At 46.0% G+C, this 18,158-nt stretch overlaps 2 protein-coding genes across 5 annotated transcripts in view; both read left to right on the top strand.

Annotated features, from left to right (window-relative positions):
* Positions 1-11,993, top strand: part of LOC128084659 (septin-2) — a 31,418-nt gene extending 19,425 nt beyond the window's left edge. For both annotated transcript variants that reach the window (XM_052690976.1, XM_052690977.1), the window contains exon 12: positions 3,467-11,993. In XM_052690976.1, coding sequence (XP_052546936.1) covers positions 3,467-3,535 — 69 coding nt within the window. In that variant the 3' untranslated portion in view covers positions 3,536-11,993. The remainder of the gene's footprint in view (positions 1-3,466) is intronic.
* Positions 11,994-14,671: 2,678 nt separating this feature from the next.
* The window catches only part of SEPTIN5 (septin 5), a 35,411-nt gene continuing 31,924 nt past the window's right edge, over positions 14,672-18,158 (top strand). Inside the window, exon 1 of one of the 3 annotated variants that reach the window (XM_052690970.1) lies at positions 14,672-14,790. In XM_052690970.1, coding sequence (XP_052546930.1) covers positions 14,737-14,790 — 54 coding nt within the window. In that variant the 5' untranslated portion in view covers positions 14,672-14,736. Of the gene's footprint in view, positions 14,791-14,840; positions 14,943-15,496; positions 15,551-18,158 lie in introns of those variants that run through there. The other 2 variants (XM_052690972.1, XM_052690971.1) reach the window with 2 other exon arrangements.

Raw genomic sequence — 18,158 nt, 5'->3', positions numbered from 1 at the left:
GCTTCCATAATTCTTGTCGTGCAATTTGAGTTTAATCCCTAATCCTTTCATCCTATTCATCCTGATGTTATTTCAATGATGTAAATTGTATGTGCCCTAGCAGTTAAGTATAAATTTAGGTGTTCTTCCAGAGCTACTTGTCTTCAGGTTTGTAGCTGAACGCATTCTGCAGTGTTTCTGTGGGAAGCTGTTGGTGCTGCCAGCTCCTCACGGGCGACTGATCTGTTCTGACTCTGTGCAGACCTGTGTATAATATTTGTATTTGTGTGTAACGTAGCTTTTATGCGTTACCGTTAAATAGGTGGAGTCTTGAATTTCTTGACGCATGGTCTCTGAAGTTCCCTCTGGGACTCATCATCTCTGAATAACTGCTGCCCAAGTTGCAGAGGATTAGGTTAGAACTTGGAAAAACAAACAGATTTTTATGTTCTGCGTTCTATTGTCCCTAAGAGATCAAGAAGCTTTGCTGAATCTTCTGTAGATAAGCTGGGATGAAATCCCTTCATCTCCGTATCATCCCTATGCTTCAGACTGGGAAAAATCTGGGGAGGGAAGAAGCACAGAGGAAATGGGCTCGCATTCCACAGCCTTTGCAGAGAAAACAAATATCCATTTCCCCTCCTGCTCTGCATTCCCATCAGTAACGGTGCCTGTTCTATTTACAGCTCTGTAAGGTTTATGTAACCTTGGAAGGAATGAGCACTTGGGTTAGTGCCAGGAGCATCATTATCAGAGCATCACTTTAAAATGAGTTTTTAGTGTGCCAAAGGATGTGGTCCATGGTTCACAGTTTGGAATTGCTAATTTGTCGTTTGAATGTGTTGCTTTTCGTAGTGCTTTTCGTTCATCTTCCATTGGTGACCCATTTTTCTGAGCTGGGAAGTGAAAGTAAGAATAACGATAACCGCATTCCTTACAGTAAATGTGCTGTAGTTCAGATTGTTTTGACATTGTGCTGTGGATGGGCTCAAATTTAGGAAAGTTTGTAGTGTTGTGCAATACTTTTTTTTTTTTTTACTCTGAAAATATTTTGTAATAAAATCCTTTCAAAGTTTTAACATTTTCCTAGAAATATTCCCTCTGAAGCCTGTGTTTACGTGAAAACAAGAAACAAAGTTCCTCAGATTTAAATACATATTTATATTTAATATTACTTTTTTTGGCTGCTGAGCACTTCGTTCAGGAGAAGTACTTGTCTGTATTGTGGGCAAAATTTGGGATGAAGTCTTGTAGGTAATGCAGAACTGTTGACCTGTGGTTTCTGTGTGGGCCTGGGAGCTGTTGGAAGCTGGGATCCCCTCTGAGCCCTGTAACCACTGGGATTTAGAAGCCGGTTGTTTCCTTTGTGTTGCTACAAGTGTTGTATGTGTTAAGCACCCAGTGGTTACATGATAGTTTAAGCTCCCTTTTAGTCCTGGTGAAGTGAAATAGATGGAGTTTACACCATGGTTACATTTACTCTTTTCATTGTCCAGGAACTTGCAGGAAACTTTCTTTTGTTCACATTTCTAAATGTTGTTTCCTGGCTTTCTGCTGTCCTGTGGATCATCTCTGTGCTGTCGTGTTTCTTTAGGGAACGTGTGCAAGTTCCCTGCAGAATGTATTAATCGTGCTCTTACAGTAAGGGCCTCTATTGCTGTGCAAGACCAAGGTGCTGTAGGCCCTTGCCTTGTTCTGCCCCAGTGCAGGGGCAGAGGCATTACTTTGAGTCACGTGTGAAGCGTTAAGATTCATCTTAAGATGAAAGACTGTTCTACACCGTGCTTCCAGAGGGGTGAGACACAACTTATTTTGAACTTGTAACACGTGGAAATGGTTCTTGTGTCCTTTCTTCACTTGAAGAGGAACATTGGAAGAGACTGGCGTGGTTACCGTGCTGAGTACAGCTTGGGTTGACTCCCTGGCTGGGCAGAAGGCAGGAATATTTATTTGTGAATTCCACACTTGAGCTGCCAGGATTTATACGGTGCAGATGATTTCCTTCTCGAGATATTTATGTGTTCTCCCTAAATTCAGTTATGGCTGCTGCTGCTGGGCAGAGCCTGGCATCCTCACAGGCTGTGTGCTGAGCGTGCTGCTATGAGATGCATGGCTGAGACCTGGAGCAGAGACGTTTAGAAGCTGTAGTTTTACAGCAAGAAGAAACCACTTGGGATTGTTTGCATATCAAATGCTCAGCGAAAGCCAGAACAAAATGCATGAAAAACTACAGTTGTCTCCTGAAGATGATGTGTGTTCATGTCGCTCTGCTTTCCTTTACTTTTTTTTGCCAGCCTTCTTTTGTTAAAAAGAAACATCAGTGTCTGTTATGTGTGCAGTGTGCCTGGTTGTTCCTGAAAGCCTTCCTGAATTCTGCCAAGAGCTTCAGCAGCCTGCCACTGTTTAGCTAATGGCACAGACTAACACCAGAATCATGTGTAAAAGGAAAACCTTACCATCTTGGTGTTAGTGTCAATTCTTTTGTCTCATCTTAAATGTGAGTCTCCGAGCATATTATTCTTTCATGGTATGGACATGTTCTCATCCCTTAGGTTAAGAGGACGTGAGACTTAGAGATGCATTCAAGTCTTAATGTGTGATGTTGACTATTAGCAGAATACTAATTTGAAAAAATCACCATAATACACATGGAACAGCATCTTCCCCTGTGATTACTGAATGTTTTCTATTTTGGGAACACTTCAGGGCTCAATTTTAAGTGTTCTTGGGAAAGCTCAAATAGACAAGCTCCCAGTAAAGCCAGTTTTTGCTCTGGTGATAAATCTGCAGTAGGGTCGTTCAAAGACCAGGTGTCCTGCATCTGTACAAATGGATCTTTGAGCCAGTTTTCTTTTACTGTACCAAAGAATCAACACAGCTCTCATGTCTGAATCTTCCTACTTCTTTTCTTTTCCACCCTGCAGAACTATGCCTGCCATCTCTCTGTCAGAGGCTTTCTGACTGTTTAGTGAAAAGATACAGATGGATGTCTAACAGTCAGTGTAGTTAGCTGGAGCATGCTGTTGCTGTGATCTCCTTTTGTCAGAGTCAATCTACATTGCAGTCATAGGAGCCTGAGTTAGTCTTTGCTGAACCTGTTCTGCTGCAGCAAGAGATGTGTCCCAGTATATAAGGCAGTTAATTTTAGTGCAGTGTATGCACTTCTGTTTCTTATCTCCCAGATCTGCATCTGAAGCTAGGCAAGGGAAAGTGACACAGGCACCTGTAGCTGCTCTTTGCCAGTTCTTGGTGGGGAGCAGCGCATTCTCTGTGTGTCAGTGCAGTTACTTTGCGATGCTTTGAAGAATCTGGGTTGGGAAAAATACAGTATTCAGTTCTGTGAATGAGTTACATGTGCCTGGTTTGGAAGGAGGCAAATAGGATCTGCTTTCTGCCATGGAAGAAAGCATTGTGAGTTTCCTGGATTTCGGACTTCTCGTGTTGAAGCTGAGAGATGGTCCTAAACAGGTGCGTGTTTCTCTTACAGCTGCGCCGCATGCAGGAGATGATTGCTCAGATGCAAGCCCAGATGAGGATGAAGCCTGGAGATGACTAAGATACTGAATAGCTGGGTGCATCAGGTATGACTTTTCTGACTTGTGTACTCCTCTTACATAAGGCTTTCAAAGTGACTGTTGCCAGTTCTGCACTTGGGACATGCCTTCATGGCACTTCTAGTAAAACAGAGTGCTGTTCTGCTACATTAAAAACATTATGCAAACACTGCTTTTCCATCTGTCATTAAGATTTGCAAATGCTTATCCTCAATGCCTTATTTTTTGGATCATCTGACTTTGGTTTTGCAAGCAAAAAGCTGTTCAAAATATTAGTTTGTCTCTACATAAACAAAAGTAGAGTATTTGGGGTATGTAGACTTCTGAATTTAAAACAAATGAAATTTTAGACAAGCTGGTGAAGTGTACTGAATGCTTGATGGTAGGTATGATATATTAAATGAGATCAGAATGAGTGAAGGAAAAAAGGTTCTTGTAGCAAATATTCACTCTGTCTTCAGAAATACTCATTTCTTTTTCCAGTTCTTTGGCATGTTTTATTTTTTTAATGCAAGATTAAAAACCAGAAGGATGTGAGGTGTCTTGTTGCTTAACACTGCAGTTTAATACTCCAGTTTTGATTGCTGGTCTTCTGGAATGTAAAGCTTGAATAAAATGGATTATGTTATCCCTCATGACCTTGTGGCAGCTGCCAACATTCCAAGCCTAAAATAAGGAGATTTTTGTTGCCTTTATTTGAACTTTCAGTCTTCCTGTTTATATATTTAAAAAAACAATCTCCTAAGAAATAAACTTATTCACTGGGCTCCTGTTTAAGCAGAAGTTGGTGGTTTTACTGTTAGGTACACTGTAATCTTTAGTAGAAGTAGTTAAGGGGAAGCAGCAGTTCAAGCTCAGGTTTCATGCTGTTACAATTCCAAGTCTTGCAGGTAAAGTAATCTTCACATTATGTCTTCCAATCTCCATAATGAGATATGTATTCCCTGAGCTGGAAATCTAAACACTGAGGTTAATTTGTGGCTAACCATGCAGCATATGTGATAGCAGGGCCTGGCAGAAAGCTCTCATTTCCTCAGGCAGGAGCTGGTAGTTATTCAGCCTGTTAAATTCTTTAGCCTAAAGTAAAGGTCCCAGGATTTCATGCTGACTTTATCACATGGCCAGACTCTGGCCTCTCGTGAAAATAGCTGTTTGATAGGGGAAACCTCGCATAGTATGAATCATTATTTCTTGTTGCAAACTAGCACAGTTCTTTCTGCAGCTTACAAATCATGCTTAATCACATGGTATCCCTTAAACTGATACTTGGTAAGTAAAAAAATCTCCCTAAATGTAATTGCTTTGTCCATAGTTGTCGCTTGCAGAGTGCAGGATGTCTGCGTGGTCAGCATCTGGGCACTGATAGGATGCAGCATTCATAGCACAGGTAGCCAGCAGTGCACCAGGTTCTGTGCATTTCACAGCTTCTGGCAATCCTGGATATGGTATTCATGGAAACAACTTGCAGCATGCTGTGCCCCAAGCTCACTTTGCAGCCTTGGATGTGTTGTAAACAAAGCCGTGAGCATGCCCACATGTATTCAAATGAAATGTTATTTTTTAGATAACTTACTAATCTGGAATACATCTTGGACCACTACGTCTATGAAGCAGGAAAGCTCTCTGGGTTTAACTGCATGATCTGGTAGTGATTAAGTTTGAACTACATCTTGTTTCCTTTTAGTATTTCAGTGATTCAAGTACCCAACGTGAATAAACTTGGGAGGCATTTGGATAAGATCTTTATATGCAGAGGTCCTGCTGTTTGGTTGGAGTCTGCAAAGCCAGATTCCTGCAGCTGCTTGGGCACTCATGTTGTTCAGCAGTTGTTTTCAGGACAGAACTTGGAACTTGTTTTTACCCCTCAGATATTGATTTGTAGACTTCCAGGTAACTCGTGTAGCTTCCGTGATGCACAGTCAGAGCCACCTTGGTAGTCCTAAGCTGGAGTGTGGCTGCACGATCCTGTGGTGTGAATCCTCAGCTGGAACTTGGCCCAACGGAGGTTTTCCTCATGTGTGCTGTCTGCAGTTCAGGAGGAATGATGAGTTCAACTTCCATCAGATTTGCATTCCGTCAGATTTATTTGTTAGTATTTCTAACTATTTCCAGAGGAAGCAGGAAACTTGTAATTAACAGCAGTTAGTGTGGTGTGCCACGCTGAAGATTGGTATCAGTCTTCTTGTTCTTGTGCAGCTTATCCTGAGCATCTCTTAGGCTCTACTTTTACAGGAACATTTAAGGATCAGCTTATGACAGTGCTGTAACTGAAAGCATTGCCTCTCCTCCAGTTACTCTTCAGCACTTTTGCTTTCTTTTATGCTGAGAAATGTACATAACTTCATAGACGAGATGTAAAGTTACTGTTTGCACTGCTCTTATTTTGGATAAGTACATCTTTATATTTTCTTTAAAAAATCCGTTAAATGTTTTTAACACACGTGCAGAAATTTAAAGCACACGTAAAGGTGTTTTCAGACATTTTGGGAAAAGAGCAGTGTGGTGTAAATGACCTCATGGGTGAGATGCAGAGAGTGCAGGGCAGGATGGCTACATGTGGTGATGTCTGACCACGTGAAATGCCCACTTCTGGGTTTCAGATGCACCTGGGAACGAGGTGTGGATGCTGAATGCTTTGGGATTGTCTGGAAAGAATCTGGCATTGCATAATGATTAAGATGTGCTGAAGTTAATTCCTTACCCAAAAGACAGTGAGTCTGTATGGTGTTTTATGCTGCAAAGAAGGAATGGCTGGAAGTTCTGTTTTTTCTGGTCCTCTCTGAATTAGGGGCATCTTTAAAGACTTACTAAAAGAGTGAAGGGACAGTTTACTGCAAGCAGTTTCCTTTCCATTAGCTTTTGAGGCTGATGAGAAGCAGGGCAGGGTGACATATGCAGATTTTTACCACGATGATGTGCTTAAGTTCACAAATAATGTGCAGACTGTGTGCATAGAGGTGTTTGCAGCAGGCAGTGAGGGCTCAGCTAGGCACCGGCGTAAGGTTAGAATAATTCTTGTTACACCAATCTTACAAGTCCGTGTGAAGTTTAATAAAGGCTTCAAAATGAGTTTAAGTTTCATTTATTATTTCCTTTTTAATTTTCAGGATGCGAGATTGCTGCAAAGTGGTAGGGGCTTATTGCTTCTTATCACTGACAGTTCAAATGAAGGCTCAGAGAAAGCAGGGGAGGAGTGGGGCCAAGTTACCAGCAACTAAAACTAATACTAGTAAAATACTAGTAGTATTTGTTTACTCCAGTATGAAATACGTATGGCCTGTTGGAATAAGCCTGTGGTAACTCTACCAGCATGTTTACTGCCTTCTGAAGCAATTATTTTTTCAAGTGAAATGTTTATTGGTAGGGCTTTCTTCTCTTTCCTTTTCTGCTTCTGAAAGTATAGCTCTTTGCAATCTGTTCTCCTCTTGTTCTTACAAATCTGAGTTGTCTGTCTTACACATAGCTTCAGGGTCATACTGGGACGCCGTAACAGCAGTCAGTCTGTGGGAAATAAACAGCCAATTAAAACGTACTTTTGGTTAGGGAAATGCATGTGGGAAAAAAGGCGTTTTGAGGTAATTATAGCACGTTAGTCCTTATAGTGAGCTGTGATTTCTGTGCGTGTTAAAGCTTTCTGACTGACGCTGTTCTGATTTTTGATAAAGGCACCAAACAGGCTATTTCTTCCTCAAGCAAATTGACATCATTTAACTGAAAAACACAAAGCATTGTCATGGCAACCAGTCTTCTAAAATGCTGCTACTGAATGCCGAATTGATCTGAAAAGTCATTTGAGCAAGTGCAGATCGTGTTGTAGTTTTTGGCAGCTGAAATTGAAAGGCTAGAGAATGTGATGCTTTGGCAAACTTGTACTATTTGGAACAACTGCCTGGCAGTGCCAGTGGCTGTTTCTCTAGCTAGAAACTGGATTAGAAGAGTGCTGTCATTCTCCAGCGCTGTTCAGCTGTCTTCGTTTTGGAGCCTTTCAACAAACTGTGTATTGATGGGCTAGCACAAATTTTGGTTTCCCTCAGAGGGCAGACTTTGATACAACTATTTTTTCTTTGCTGCTGTACAACTGAAGTGCTGAATCTGTGTGGCTCCATAGGACGCTGAAGTTGTACAGAAAAATGTTGGCTGGCTCCTTAGGGGCTGCCTGGTGACTGGTATCCTCCTGCTCACAGCTGGTGCCCACCTGCCCTCGCTGTAATGGGCAGAGACGCTTCGAACAATCATTGTATGACTTAAACCTCCACACAGAGAGCAGTAAAGCTTTCGTATGAATTGTCCATCTGAGAACAACTTGTAAAAATAATATCTCCCTGTTAGTCCGCTTTGCTCTCAGCTGGTAAGAGCAGCCATCTTCCACGCACAGTCCGAGAACGTGAGATGAGATGTTGTGCTTGGACTGCGGCCTGGGCTGTCTGCGTGTCCCTGTTTGCGTCTTCTAACAGGAAATCAGTTGTTCGATTCTCCCAGCAGGAAAAACGTTGGGACTTAGAGTGGTAAACTTCAAGACATTGCTCAGAAACAAGAATCTATCTCTGGTTAGGTGCGTAAGTCTGAAGCGTTAGTCAGGTCTGTTGACCTGCTGCACCTACATGCAGTCTGCTTGAAGAATCCTGGACGGATTTTTTTTTCACTCCACAATTTCTGCATGCAAAATCCCCAGGAATTTGTCAGGACCTTTTACAGTAAGGAGTAGAAATAGCAGGGTATCATTTCTAACAACGTAGGAGAGATGCGTCTTCGAAACTACTTTCCCATTGAGACTCAGTTACCTGGAAGAGAGGAGGGACAGATGATGGCACTCTGCAGGCTGCACTTTTGCAGACTGAAGGGCTTTCTGAGGAATTTGCTTTCGCAAAACATGAAATGAAGATGACTGAAACACCTAATAGTGAGTTTTCTGATAATTACACATAATTACACCAAGCTGTATCTCAGTATCACTATTTTGTTAGTCAATGTATTGATACAAATTTATTTTATTTTCATGAAATGACCCCTGGTTAGAGAGACTATCAGATTCCTGATGGATCCCTGCGGAAATCCTGTTTTGTGGGGAAATGTGAGTGTGAGTGGAAATGCATTTATTTGCTTTTCTGTAGCATGCAGATGCTGTGGGAAAGATGAAGTCCACCATGCAGTGGCTATGGGGACGTGTGCAATTCCTGTGAATTTGTACCAGGGCACTTTTCTGTTCCTGCCTCATAGGGGCTTGATATCCAAGGAATGATACAGTTTGAATATTTCCGCCTTTACACTGAGAAATGGAAACACTGCAGCATCTGAGATGGCCATTAGATGGACTGGAGGCAGAAGGTGAAGGGAGGTGTTTATTTCCAGAGCTCCATAGGCATTAGTGAGGCACTTGGACCTCTCAGAGCTGTGCCAGAGCCTGGTGTGTTACCATGCTGGGCCCCTAAATGCTTCAGGCAGCTTTTTACTGAATAAAAGTTTTAGAGAAACATTTGTAATAGTTCTGGAGCTCTGAGCCTGGTATGTATGATTCGATGGATATTAAGCCTATTAGCACATTTAACGAACTGGTAAGTGTTGGAAAGCAGTTTAAAAGCCAGGTTTGGAGCTGAGTGCAGTTGGCTGGTGACATTTATGATGGGAAAATGTAAGGTGCTGCCACGGACCAGCAAGAGGGAATGGAGCAGAGAGTGACTGAAGTTCAGCTGTAACCCCAGATACTGGGGTTGTGAGTAACGACATGAGTCAAAGCTAGCTAACAACTGGACATTGATGCTATCCAGTACTTACAGATTTGTTTTTCCAGGAGTTGTAACGAAGTTTGCAAATGTTTATCCTGGTACAGAAGCTCTGGAATTTAGCTGTGAAGCAAAGCCTTGTGGGAAAACTCAGCTTCTCCAAGTTCTTGCTAACTATTGTTGTTGTATTGAAGTGAAAGGGTTGTGGCTACATAAAACACAAAATGGGGGCTGTTTGAAGAAAGATAATTTAGGTCAGTAAGAAAATGTAACTGCTATAAAACGCATTTCTCTCCTTGGGAATTCAGAACTGTAGAGGCAGATCGGTGCAATGCAGAGCACCTTGATGTGTGTTCTTTGAAGGCGCTGAGGGGGAGGCGAGCTCATGTCTTCCTAAGCCTTTCCAGTGCAGGATTCTTGGTGCTGTGTGTGTGAGGTGTGTGTGTATGCTGGGGCACCCACTGAGCACAGCGCCGTGCTGCACAACTGTGCTGTCCATTAAAGAATGGTGGCAATGGCTGCAGGTAGAGGCATTTAATGAATACACACTCAGAAAGTATGGGGGAATCTCTCACATATTGGTGTATAAAAATGGATATAAAAATCTGTAGAGAGCCGTAGTAACCTAATGCATCATAAAATACTGTCTCATCAGGAGATGGGGAGGAAAGCAGTGAAACAAATGCATGCTGGAAATGCCTGAAACATACTGTGCTCAGTCATGTTTTATGAGCATAACAAGTGGACGTCGTGTTGCTGTGTTGCTAACATCAGTGCACGCTGGTGCTTGCAACCAGAGCCTTGGTGTTTATTGGAAGCACTGTCACAGACGCTGGTTACCATTTCTTTCTGATGTGTTTTGTAACAGATCAGAGCTATGCAGGCAATGGCAGAAAATTAGTTTCTCTTCCGTATTTGAAGTAACAGTGTAGCACAAGAAATTAATTTTGCCTTTGAATGTTAAAGGTGGTTAGAAGTGCGTGGTCTCCAGCTTCAACACCGTAATGCTGCTTGTTGGGCTGGATTGTGTGAGGTGAAGGCCCTGCCCTGCTGACAGTCGTAGGGAACTGCTGTTCCCTAACAGTGATGGTTCTGTTCAGGACATGAGGAGTGAAGGACCCCCGGCCAGCTTTCCCTCAGCCTCATCCCAGCTGTATTCTGCAGCTGCAGTCTGCATAGGTGCTGTACTGACACTGCATATTTCTTTTTTGCCATCCAGCTGGGTGCTTAAGCTGAGCTACTTTTCCTACTTGGGAAGGAGTACCTTTGGAGACTGGAGAGCTGCAGGTGCCTCCCAAGTTCCAAATCTGTCACAGCTTTTGTAAGCAGGACCTGATTTTCAGGGAAAGCTGGAATTGTGCTTTCTTCAGTTGGCAAGTAACTAACGACACATGCAAAACTGGGAGTCGTTTTTGAAGTGATAGGTCAGTGCTCCTTCTTTCAGCAGTATGAGTACTGCTTTGTGAACGCTTGGAAAAATCCATTTGCTTTCCTTTTTTACTGAAGCAGTGTCATAAGACCATGATGTTGTGTTTGTGCGTAACATCAAGCTGGCTGCTTATTTTAGCCCTGGTTAGATGTAAGTGCTCTTAAATGCAGTTTTCAGTGTCAGAAGTAAAGCTGCACGCTGCAGGCAGACAGAGGTTGCTTCCCCTGTGCAGTTCTGTTCAGCTGAGCCGCAGCGCAGTTCTTGCAGACGAAGGGGAGTGTGGGTGCTGAAGGCAGGATGCACCTAAAAATGGATTCTCTTGCGTGTGCTCTTGATAGATGTGAGACAGATACAGATATCCGTGCAGGTCGTCTAACTCAGCTGATGCAGCTGTAGTGCAGGTCCCTGTGAGTGCTCTGTTCCCTGGATTATGCTGCTTTGCTAGGAGGGGTCAGGATCGGGATGCCAGAAGCATGCCAGTAGTGCTGGGAATTTGTCTTTTCTAATGCTGTTTGTTTTCCACTTCTGTTCGCAGCAGCGTTGTCCTCTAGGTGGACGGGTGCTCTGTTTTCTTTGACCAAGTGGTAACGTTCACATGCAAAAGCCGGATTCTGCAGATCAAGACCTGCATTAAAACACAGAGTCTGAAGATTGTGTTGTAAAACTGCTTGTTTTATATATTCAAAGTTAATCAAGTTATCCTGTATCTTTTTTGATTTTTTTGTTAACACTGTCTTCATACTTATAAATGTGTTTATATTCTTCCTATGCCTTTTGGTACAGAAATGGATAAGCATGCTGTTTGGACTAGGCCTTGTGCTGGGGCAAGGAGTTAATTGTGTATCTAGATTGTTCTGAACTATTTTGTGATTAGTGCTAAAAGCCTCTGTGGCCTGTTGGCAGTAAATGTGCTCTCATGTATCGTGACTTTCTATTGCTATTTTAAGCCATTCTATATCATGTCAGATTTTCATAACTCTCTGTGCTTCAGTTCTTTTTCAAGCTTCATCTCTGGTGATTTGTGTTTGTGTGATGTATGAGAAAACATACAAACCACTGATGATTCGCCGGCGATGTAAAGAAGCTGACTTTTCTGAATCATTGTGCCTTAAAATACCATGAACACTATGCATGCCAGAAACTTATGTGGATGCCTCTGGAGAGTTGTCTTCAGGTCCCAGTATTGCTTGCAGATATTCCTATGGCAGCGTTCCCAGCTGAGTGGTGGCATGTACTGAACCTTTTATATACCATAACACTAATTTTCATGGAGGTTTTGTAATAAATTGTATCAATGTGGAAAAAGATGAATTCTGGGGTGATTTTTGTTTCCTGCCTTTCTCTCTCTGTTTTATTTGCATTGTTCTTGTTTTTTGATGATTTGTGAGTTGTTGCATTGGTGACTTGCAGAGTGTCTTCAAAGGAGTCGTGGTACTTGGCCTGAAGAATGGAAGGCTCTTCTAGAATTTACTGCTGTGATTTCATTTCAAAGCACCTTTCCAAACGTTTTCACTGGAAGTTAGGCAGCACATCTTCACATCTGCTTTTGCTGTTGCTTCTGCAAAACTCAGGATGCATCTGCTGACACTGGCTGTGTCTGTAAATTGGGAAATGGGATCACACACCTGGGTTTGTGAATTGTGGCTGTTGCTGTTCCCTTCGTGCCGTTAGGCATGCGTGGCTCTCATGCATGCTTATGTAGTCCTGTGTGTGTCATATGCATGTAAGTGTAAATTGTCTTGCAAATATGGAATTGAGGTGCTTTGTATTCTGTACTGCTTTGGAGTGTCTGTCGTGTTGCTGTTAGCCCTAATTGTGCTGTCTAGCAAAGAGTGTTTAATCAGGACAGACTTCACAAAAGGCTTGCATCACCAGGGTGCGTATTTGGCCTGTGGACTTAAACTGCATCAAGTGGACATTTGTTATCTTGGCTGCTCTGATGAACTTGAAAGAAGAAATGAAATGACAGATTTGTTTTCAGCTGCAGAGCCACTTCAGGTTTTATGGAGATTTGGATGTTAAACATGTCTGTCAAGAGCCAAGGTGAGAGCTGTAACTGCAAACATCCTGTTTCACATGGGTTGCGTGCCCTTATGTGTGCCTTTGTGCTCCTTCCAGAATTCTGCAGCATGTTTTGCAACCTTCTCCAAATGATGCTCTGTGCCTTTGTGCATGTGAAAGAACAGCTGCACCCTTCACCAAAACCAGGGCGTTCTGTTGTGTACTGAGTTAGCTTTCTGAGCCAAGGTAACATGAAAGGTTCATCTTGCAAAAGAAATGAGGACAGTAGGGAAGTAGGCTTCTAAAAGTATCTCTTTTTTTTTATTTAATAAAATTAGGGCTTTTTTCCCCGTCTTTCCAAAGCAAGGCATCAAAAGTCACTGTCACAGCTCCCGGGTGGGAGCTCTTACAGACCAGGAGCAGATAGTGATTACTGATCTGGTCTTTGCTTCCTCCTGGCTTGTGAATTGCACCTGCAGCTCTTGGCCCAGTCCCTGGCACTCACTATTCTGTGTGCTTTCCTTTCAAAACGGGCTTAATCTGTACCTCACTTCTTACTAATTGCCATTAATCTTCAGCTGCTTTTGAACTCATTTTCTCACTCTACCTCACAGCTCAATGGGGGACGTGCATTCCTTAAGCCAAGCTGCTGCTGTGAGATCTCTGCAGAGCTTTCCTGCGTTGCCCCGCAGTGCCAGCAGTGCCCAGGAGCCCGGCTCTGCCCGGCCATCTCCTGTTTGGCAGGATCAGGGAGCAGGTGCCCGAGGTCCTTCTGGTCTTCATTAGATTCAAAGCACTGTGGCAGACTAATGGCAGCTTCTGAATTGCCGGTGGGGTCACTGGTGCCTTTAATTGCGGTGTGGAGTTTGATGGTCTGTAGTTGTCTGGTCTATAAAAATGAGTATGCTAACGATTGATGAAATACTGTCTGTGATGTTTTGAATCGATGGCTAAAAGCAATCTGGGAGCAAGTTAATGGGTTTTGAAATCTCACATGCCCGGGACTGCCAGCTGCTGGGTTTGGAAGCGTCTCCTTGTTTGGGTACGAGGGACGTTTTCAATGAGTGGGTGGAAGAAATGACGAGGGATGATGACCGCAAGGATCGGAGATGTTGGTATCAGCGACGGTTTTGTTCCGTGGAGAGGAGGCTGTCCTCGCACTTGTGCGGCCAGCAGCGGGCCCGGCCGCTCGGTTCTGCGCTCCTGGCTTACGGCCCTGTCCCGGCAGGGGGAGAAGCGTTCCCTCCCTGCGGCCGTGGGCTCGGGGCTGCCGCACGGCTCCGATGGTGGCAGTTCAGCTCAGGTCCCTCGGCTGTTCTGAAGTCGTGGGCTCGCGCCTCCTTGGGAGCGTTCTAAATCCGTTGGAGCTCTCCTGCCCCCTCCTCCCGTTATTCCGGCAGCTTTACCTAGAATAACTCAGTGTTGCTCTTAAAATGGCACGCTGGCAGAGGAGCCCGTTCCTGCTTTGCGGAGTAAGTTTGCAGCGTGATTCAGTGCCTCCCCCGACATTTCGGGCTGCTAAATCTGGAAGCGCGTTCCCTGTTTATTCCCTTGGCTTTTGACGTTTTTAGCGGTCCGTCGTTCGAGCGCACAGCGCTCTCCTGAGCCGCGGCGCCCCCCCTGCAGGCCCGGCGGTGCTGTGCTGTGGTGCTGCGGTGCTGTGCTGTGCTGTGGTGCGGTGCTGTGCTGCGGTGCTGTGCTGTGGTGCTGCGGTGCTGTGGTGCTGTGGTGCGGTGCTGTGCTGTGCTGCGGTGCGGTGCTGTGCTGCGGTGCTGTGGTGCTGTGGTGTGGTGCTGTGCTGCGGTGCTGTGCTGTGGTGCGGTGCTGTGCTGTGGTGCTGTGCTGTGGTGCTGTGCTGTGGTGCGGTGCTGTGCTGTGGTGCTGTGCTGTGGTGCTGCGGTGCGGCGCGGTGTCCCCGGGCCGGGCTGCGGGCGGGGCGCGCGGCAGGATTGGCGGGCGGGGCGGGGCGGGGCGGGACGCCCAGGCGGTCCCCAGGCGCACCCCGCGCTGCCGTCGGCGGGCGCCGCGCTCCCGGCCGGGCAGGGCCGGCACCATGAGCACCGGCACGCGCTACAAGAGCAAGCCGCTCAACCCAGGTGAGGCGGCGGTCCGGTGCGTGCGGTATCTCCGCCCCGCGGCCCGCCGCGGCCCTCACGCCTCGTTCTCTTTTCTTTTTCTCTCCTTTCCGCCGGCTCCCGCCGCGGGCATCCCGCCCTCGCCGCCCCGCTGCCGCCCGTCCGCCCCGCAGAAGAGAAGCAGGTAGGTGGGCTCCGCGCCGGCCGCGTGCATCCGGGAAACGGCCGTCGCGCTCCCTCCGTCTCTCCGCGATTCGCTTTCTTTCTTTATTTCCCGGGTGCGTCGGGCGGAGGAAGGCGGCCCGGGGGCTGCAGGAGCCGTTTCAGCATCGGCCGCTGCCCGCGGCAGAGCCGCGCCGCGACGTGGGGTGTGGTGATGCAATCGGGTGACATCGGCAGGTTTTTTGGCTCTCCGTTCGGCATTCGGAGGCGTTTGGGGTGTTTTACAGGAAGGTGATTTTCTCTGCGGAGATCGAACGTCTGCGTAAGGGGGAAGCAGCGGAGCGCCGTGCGGTCCGTCGCCCCGATGCGGGCTGCCCGCCTTCCCTGGGCTCGGAGCTGCGGCCCCGCGGGGTGGGGTTGGAGGTGCGGCACGGAGGAACCCCCGCCCCGCCCGGCTCGCGCCCGCTTCGGGGTCCGCTTCCTCGCCGAGCGAACGCCTTCCCGAGCCGGGCGGTGCTGCGGCGCAGCCTTCCCGAGCTGCAGCTGCGAACTCATTGTGCGGCGGCGGGCGGCCGCCTGGCCCTGCTGGGAATGGTGCTTCCCTACGGTGCGGGCGTGGACGCTGAGAAGGTAGCTGTGTGTTTTTGGGAGCTGCTGACTGCAGTGAGAGAACAAAGTAAATCTGGTGGCAGTAGGACGGTGGGGACTTAGTGGGTGACTTTTTTCCCCTAATCTGCTGCATTTTTTGCTACTGTTATACAATTAGCTGTTAGTATATTGTTATTATTTCGATTCTTGTTGTGTTTCTATGTGGAAATAAGCCAGGCTGTGTTCTGAAATTGCGAGGAAAAAAAGTCGGTGCAAGCTGTGAACTGAAAGCGAGATCTGTGACCCACCGTGCTGTTCTTTAGCTTGTTTTGAGACAAAGAGCGAAGCAGGAGATGCGTACAGCTCCTTTCTGCTGCTCCCCAGGCTGCGAAGCAAGGAAGACAGAGCACTTTGTTCTAGATGCTATCATAATTCCTGCAGGCCTTTGTCACATCTGGGTGACAGCCCTGCCCCACTGTGTCAGTGTGGGCACAACAGCTGAGCTCTGCTGGGGCCGGAGTGGCCTCTGCTCAGGTGTGCTGCTGTGTGTGTGTGTGTGTGTGTGTGTGCACGAAGGTGCTCAGGTGTGCTGCTGTGTGTGTGTGTGCACAAAGGTGCTGAGCACAGAGCAGGGCTTGTAGGACAAAGGCAGCTGGGCTGTGTGCCTGTGCCGGCTGCGTTCCTTGTGGATGGTGGAGGGAAATGAAGCTGTGAATACAAAGCAATCTGCTGAAACGTGAGCAAACGTATGGAAGCACAAATTATATCTTTATTGTTTGAGAGCAGGGCTTTTCTTTGTGTGCTACCTGGTGCCAATCCACGTGCATCTGGTAGCAGGTACCAATTTAAAAGGTTTACTGAAGCTGAAATTCTTGCCAGAAGCAGTAAAAATAAATAAATAAATAAATAAATAAAATAAAATATGATATGAGAGCTAAGTAAGGGCAGAACAACAAATTGCATGTAAGTAATGTGGCTTTTGGTGACATCTTGATAATGTTAATGACTTGCTGAGTACACAGTGGCTGATATGTTGTCTGGGGCCAGAGGACTCTGATTTGTGGGTCTGACTCACAAATGCTAGCTTTTATGAAGAGAAAACTGCAGGAGATTTTCCATCTCCCTGATTCCCAGTTTTTCCACGCTCTCTGTTTCTGATGTCAGCTCTTGTTTGACACTGATCTCACTTGCCATTGAAGTCAGTGGAGTTTTGGTACTGGTCTCCATCCACCTTTCCAAGGGAGAAGGGTTGTGGTTTAGGACCCTGGACCAGGAAAACCAGTTTCTGCTCTGAAGCTGTACAGCAAGTTGCTTGGTGAGGCCAAGCTCCTCACTTCAGCACTGCTGCAGTTGAGTTGCTTTCTCTCCTACGAATCCAACTGGAGCCTCTAATGGGGGATTCTCCTGGAGGGGCGGGGGAGGCAGATGAGCAGCCACTAACAGCGGGTACCGAAGGACAAGCAGTGGAAATGGAAATATGGAAATGGAGCAATTTGTTGAAAGACTGTTTTGACTCAAGAACCTACAAGGGCAAGTGCAGCTGATTGACACCACTGAAGCCCAAGGTGTTGCTGTGGGAGTACAGGTGAAACCTCCTAAGTGCGTCGTCAGACTGGAGTCTCCTGGCACGCTCCTGCAGAACATGCCTCCTATTTCATGCTGTTGGTGTGTGTTTGTTTGGGGTGTGACCTTGTCCCGCTGGAACTGGCTCCTGCTCACTCAGGCTCGTGTCTCTGATGTTCTCTGAAGTCTTTGTTCCTCGTTAGGTCAGCGGGATGGGAACACCTTCCCAAGTTGATCTCTCCACCCCATCGAGTTGCAAAGTTGTTTGGGTGTGGGAGCAGAAGCGGTCTGGTGGATCCAGTTCTCTTAGTGGGTTTGGAATTACAGGGCTGTGCCTCTTGTGTTCAGCTTGGTCCTTTTTTTCTGCTTAAACATATTTTGAAGTAGTCTGCTTCTCAGTTAAACATATACGTGGGGGTATCGTGTTTAAGAAAGATGCTGTGCAAACGGTTGTTTGGCTGTAAAAATGCTGTTACTGTAAACCCAAACATTGAGAACTCCTGAGTTTGTTGCATTTTTGTTTGTTTTTGAAATTTGGAATTTTATGTATTCAAAATCTATAGCTTTTATTACTTAGGGAAAAACAGCGACAAAAAGCAGAGATTTCTGTTTGTGGTACAATAGATATTACAAAAGCAAAGATGTCTCCCATCTAAAATGGCAACTGTGCCAAAATAGAGCATCGATTTCAGGCCAGCCTTCACCTCAGTCCTTCTGGTGGCCTTATCAGATAGCCCTGGTAGGTGGAAATCCCCTCCTTCCCCTTAGTTTGTTCTCAGCCACAGCCTTCGCCTTTTATGATGAGAAGAACCCAGAGGGGCTTATAAGAACGGCGTGAGCTGCTCTGAAGGCTGTGCTCCGCGTGGTGCAGAGGTACCTGAGGTGTTCCTGGGTGCTGTGTGATGATCCTACAGTGCTCCACTGTGGGCAGGGGGCTGTGGCAGAGAGCAGAGTAGGAGGAGCAGCGATTCCCGTGTCCTGAGCTTGGTGAGGATGACCTCAATGTCACCCTTGATTTCTGTGTAGGCGTGTATGTGATGAAAATTGATTAGCTGAGTTGTGAAATAGGCGATAAGTGCTGTTTGTG

The sequence above is a fragment of the Tympanuchus pallidicinctus genome, unplaced genomic scaffold (assembly GCF_026119805.1).
Source record: "Tympanuchus pallidicinctus isolate F22 unplaced genomic scaffold, pur_lepc_1.0 scaffold28, whole genome shotgun sequence".
Lineage (NCBI taxonomy): Eukaryota > Metazoa > Chordata > Aves > Galliformes > Phasianidae > Tympanuchus > Tympanuchus pallidicinctus.
This window is presented reverse-complemented; position numbering and strand designations above follow the sequence as displayed.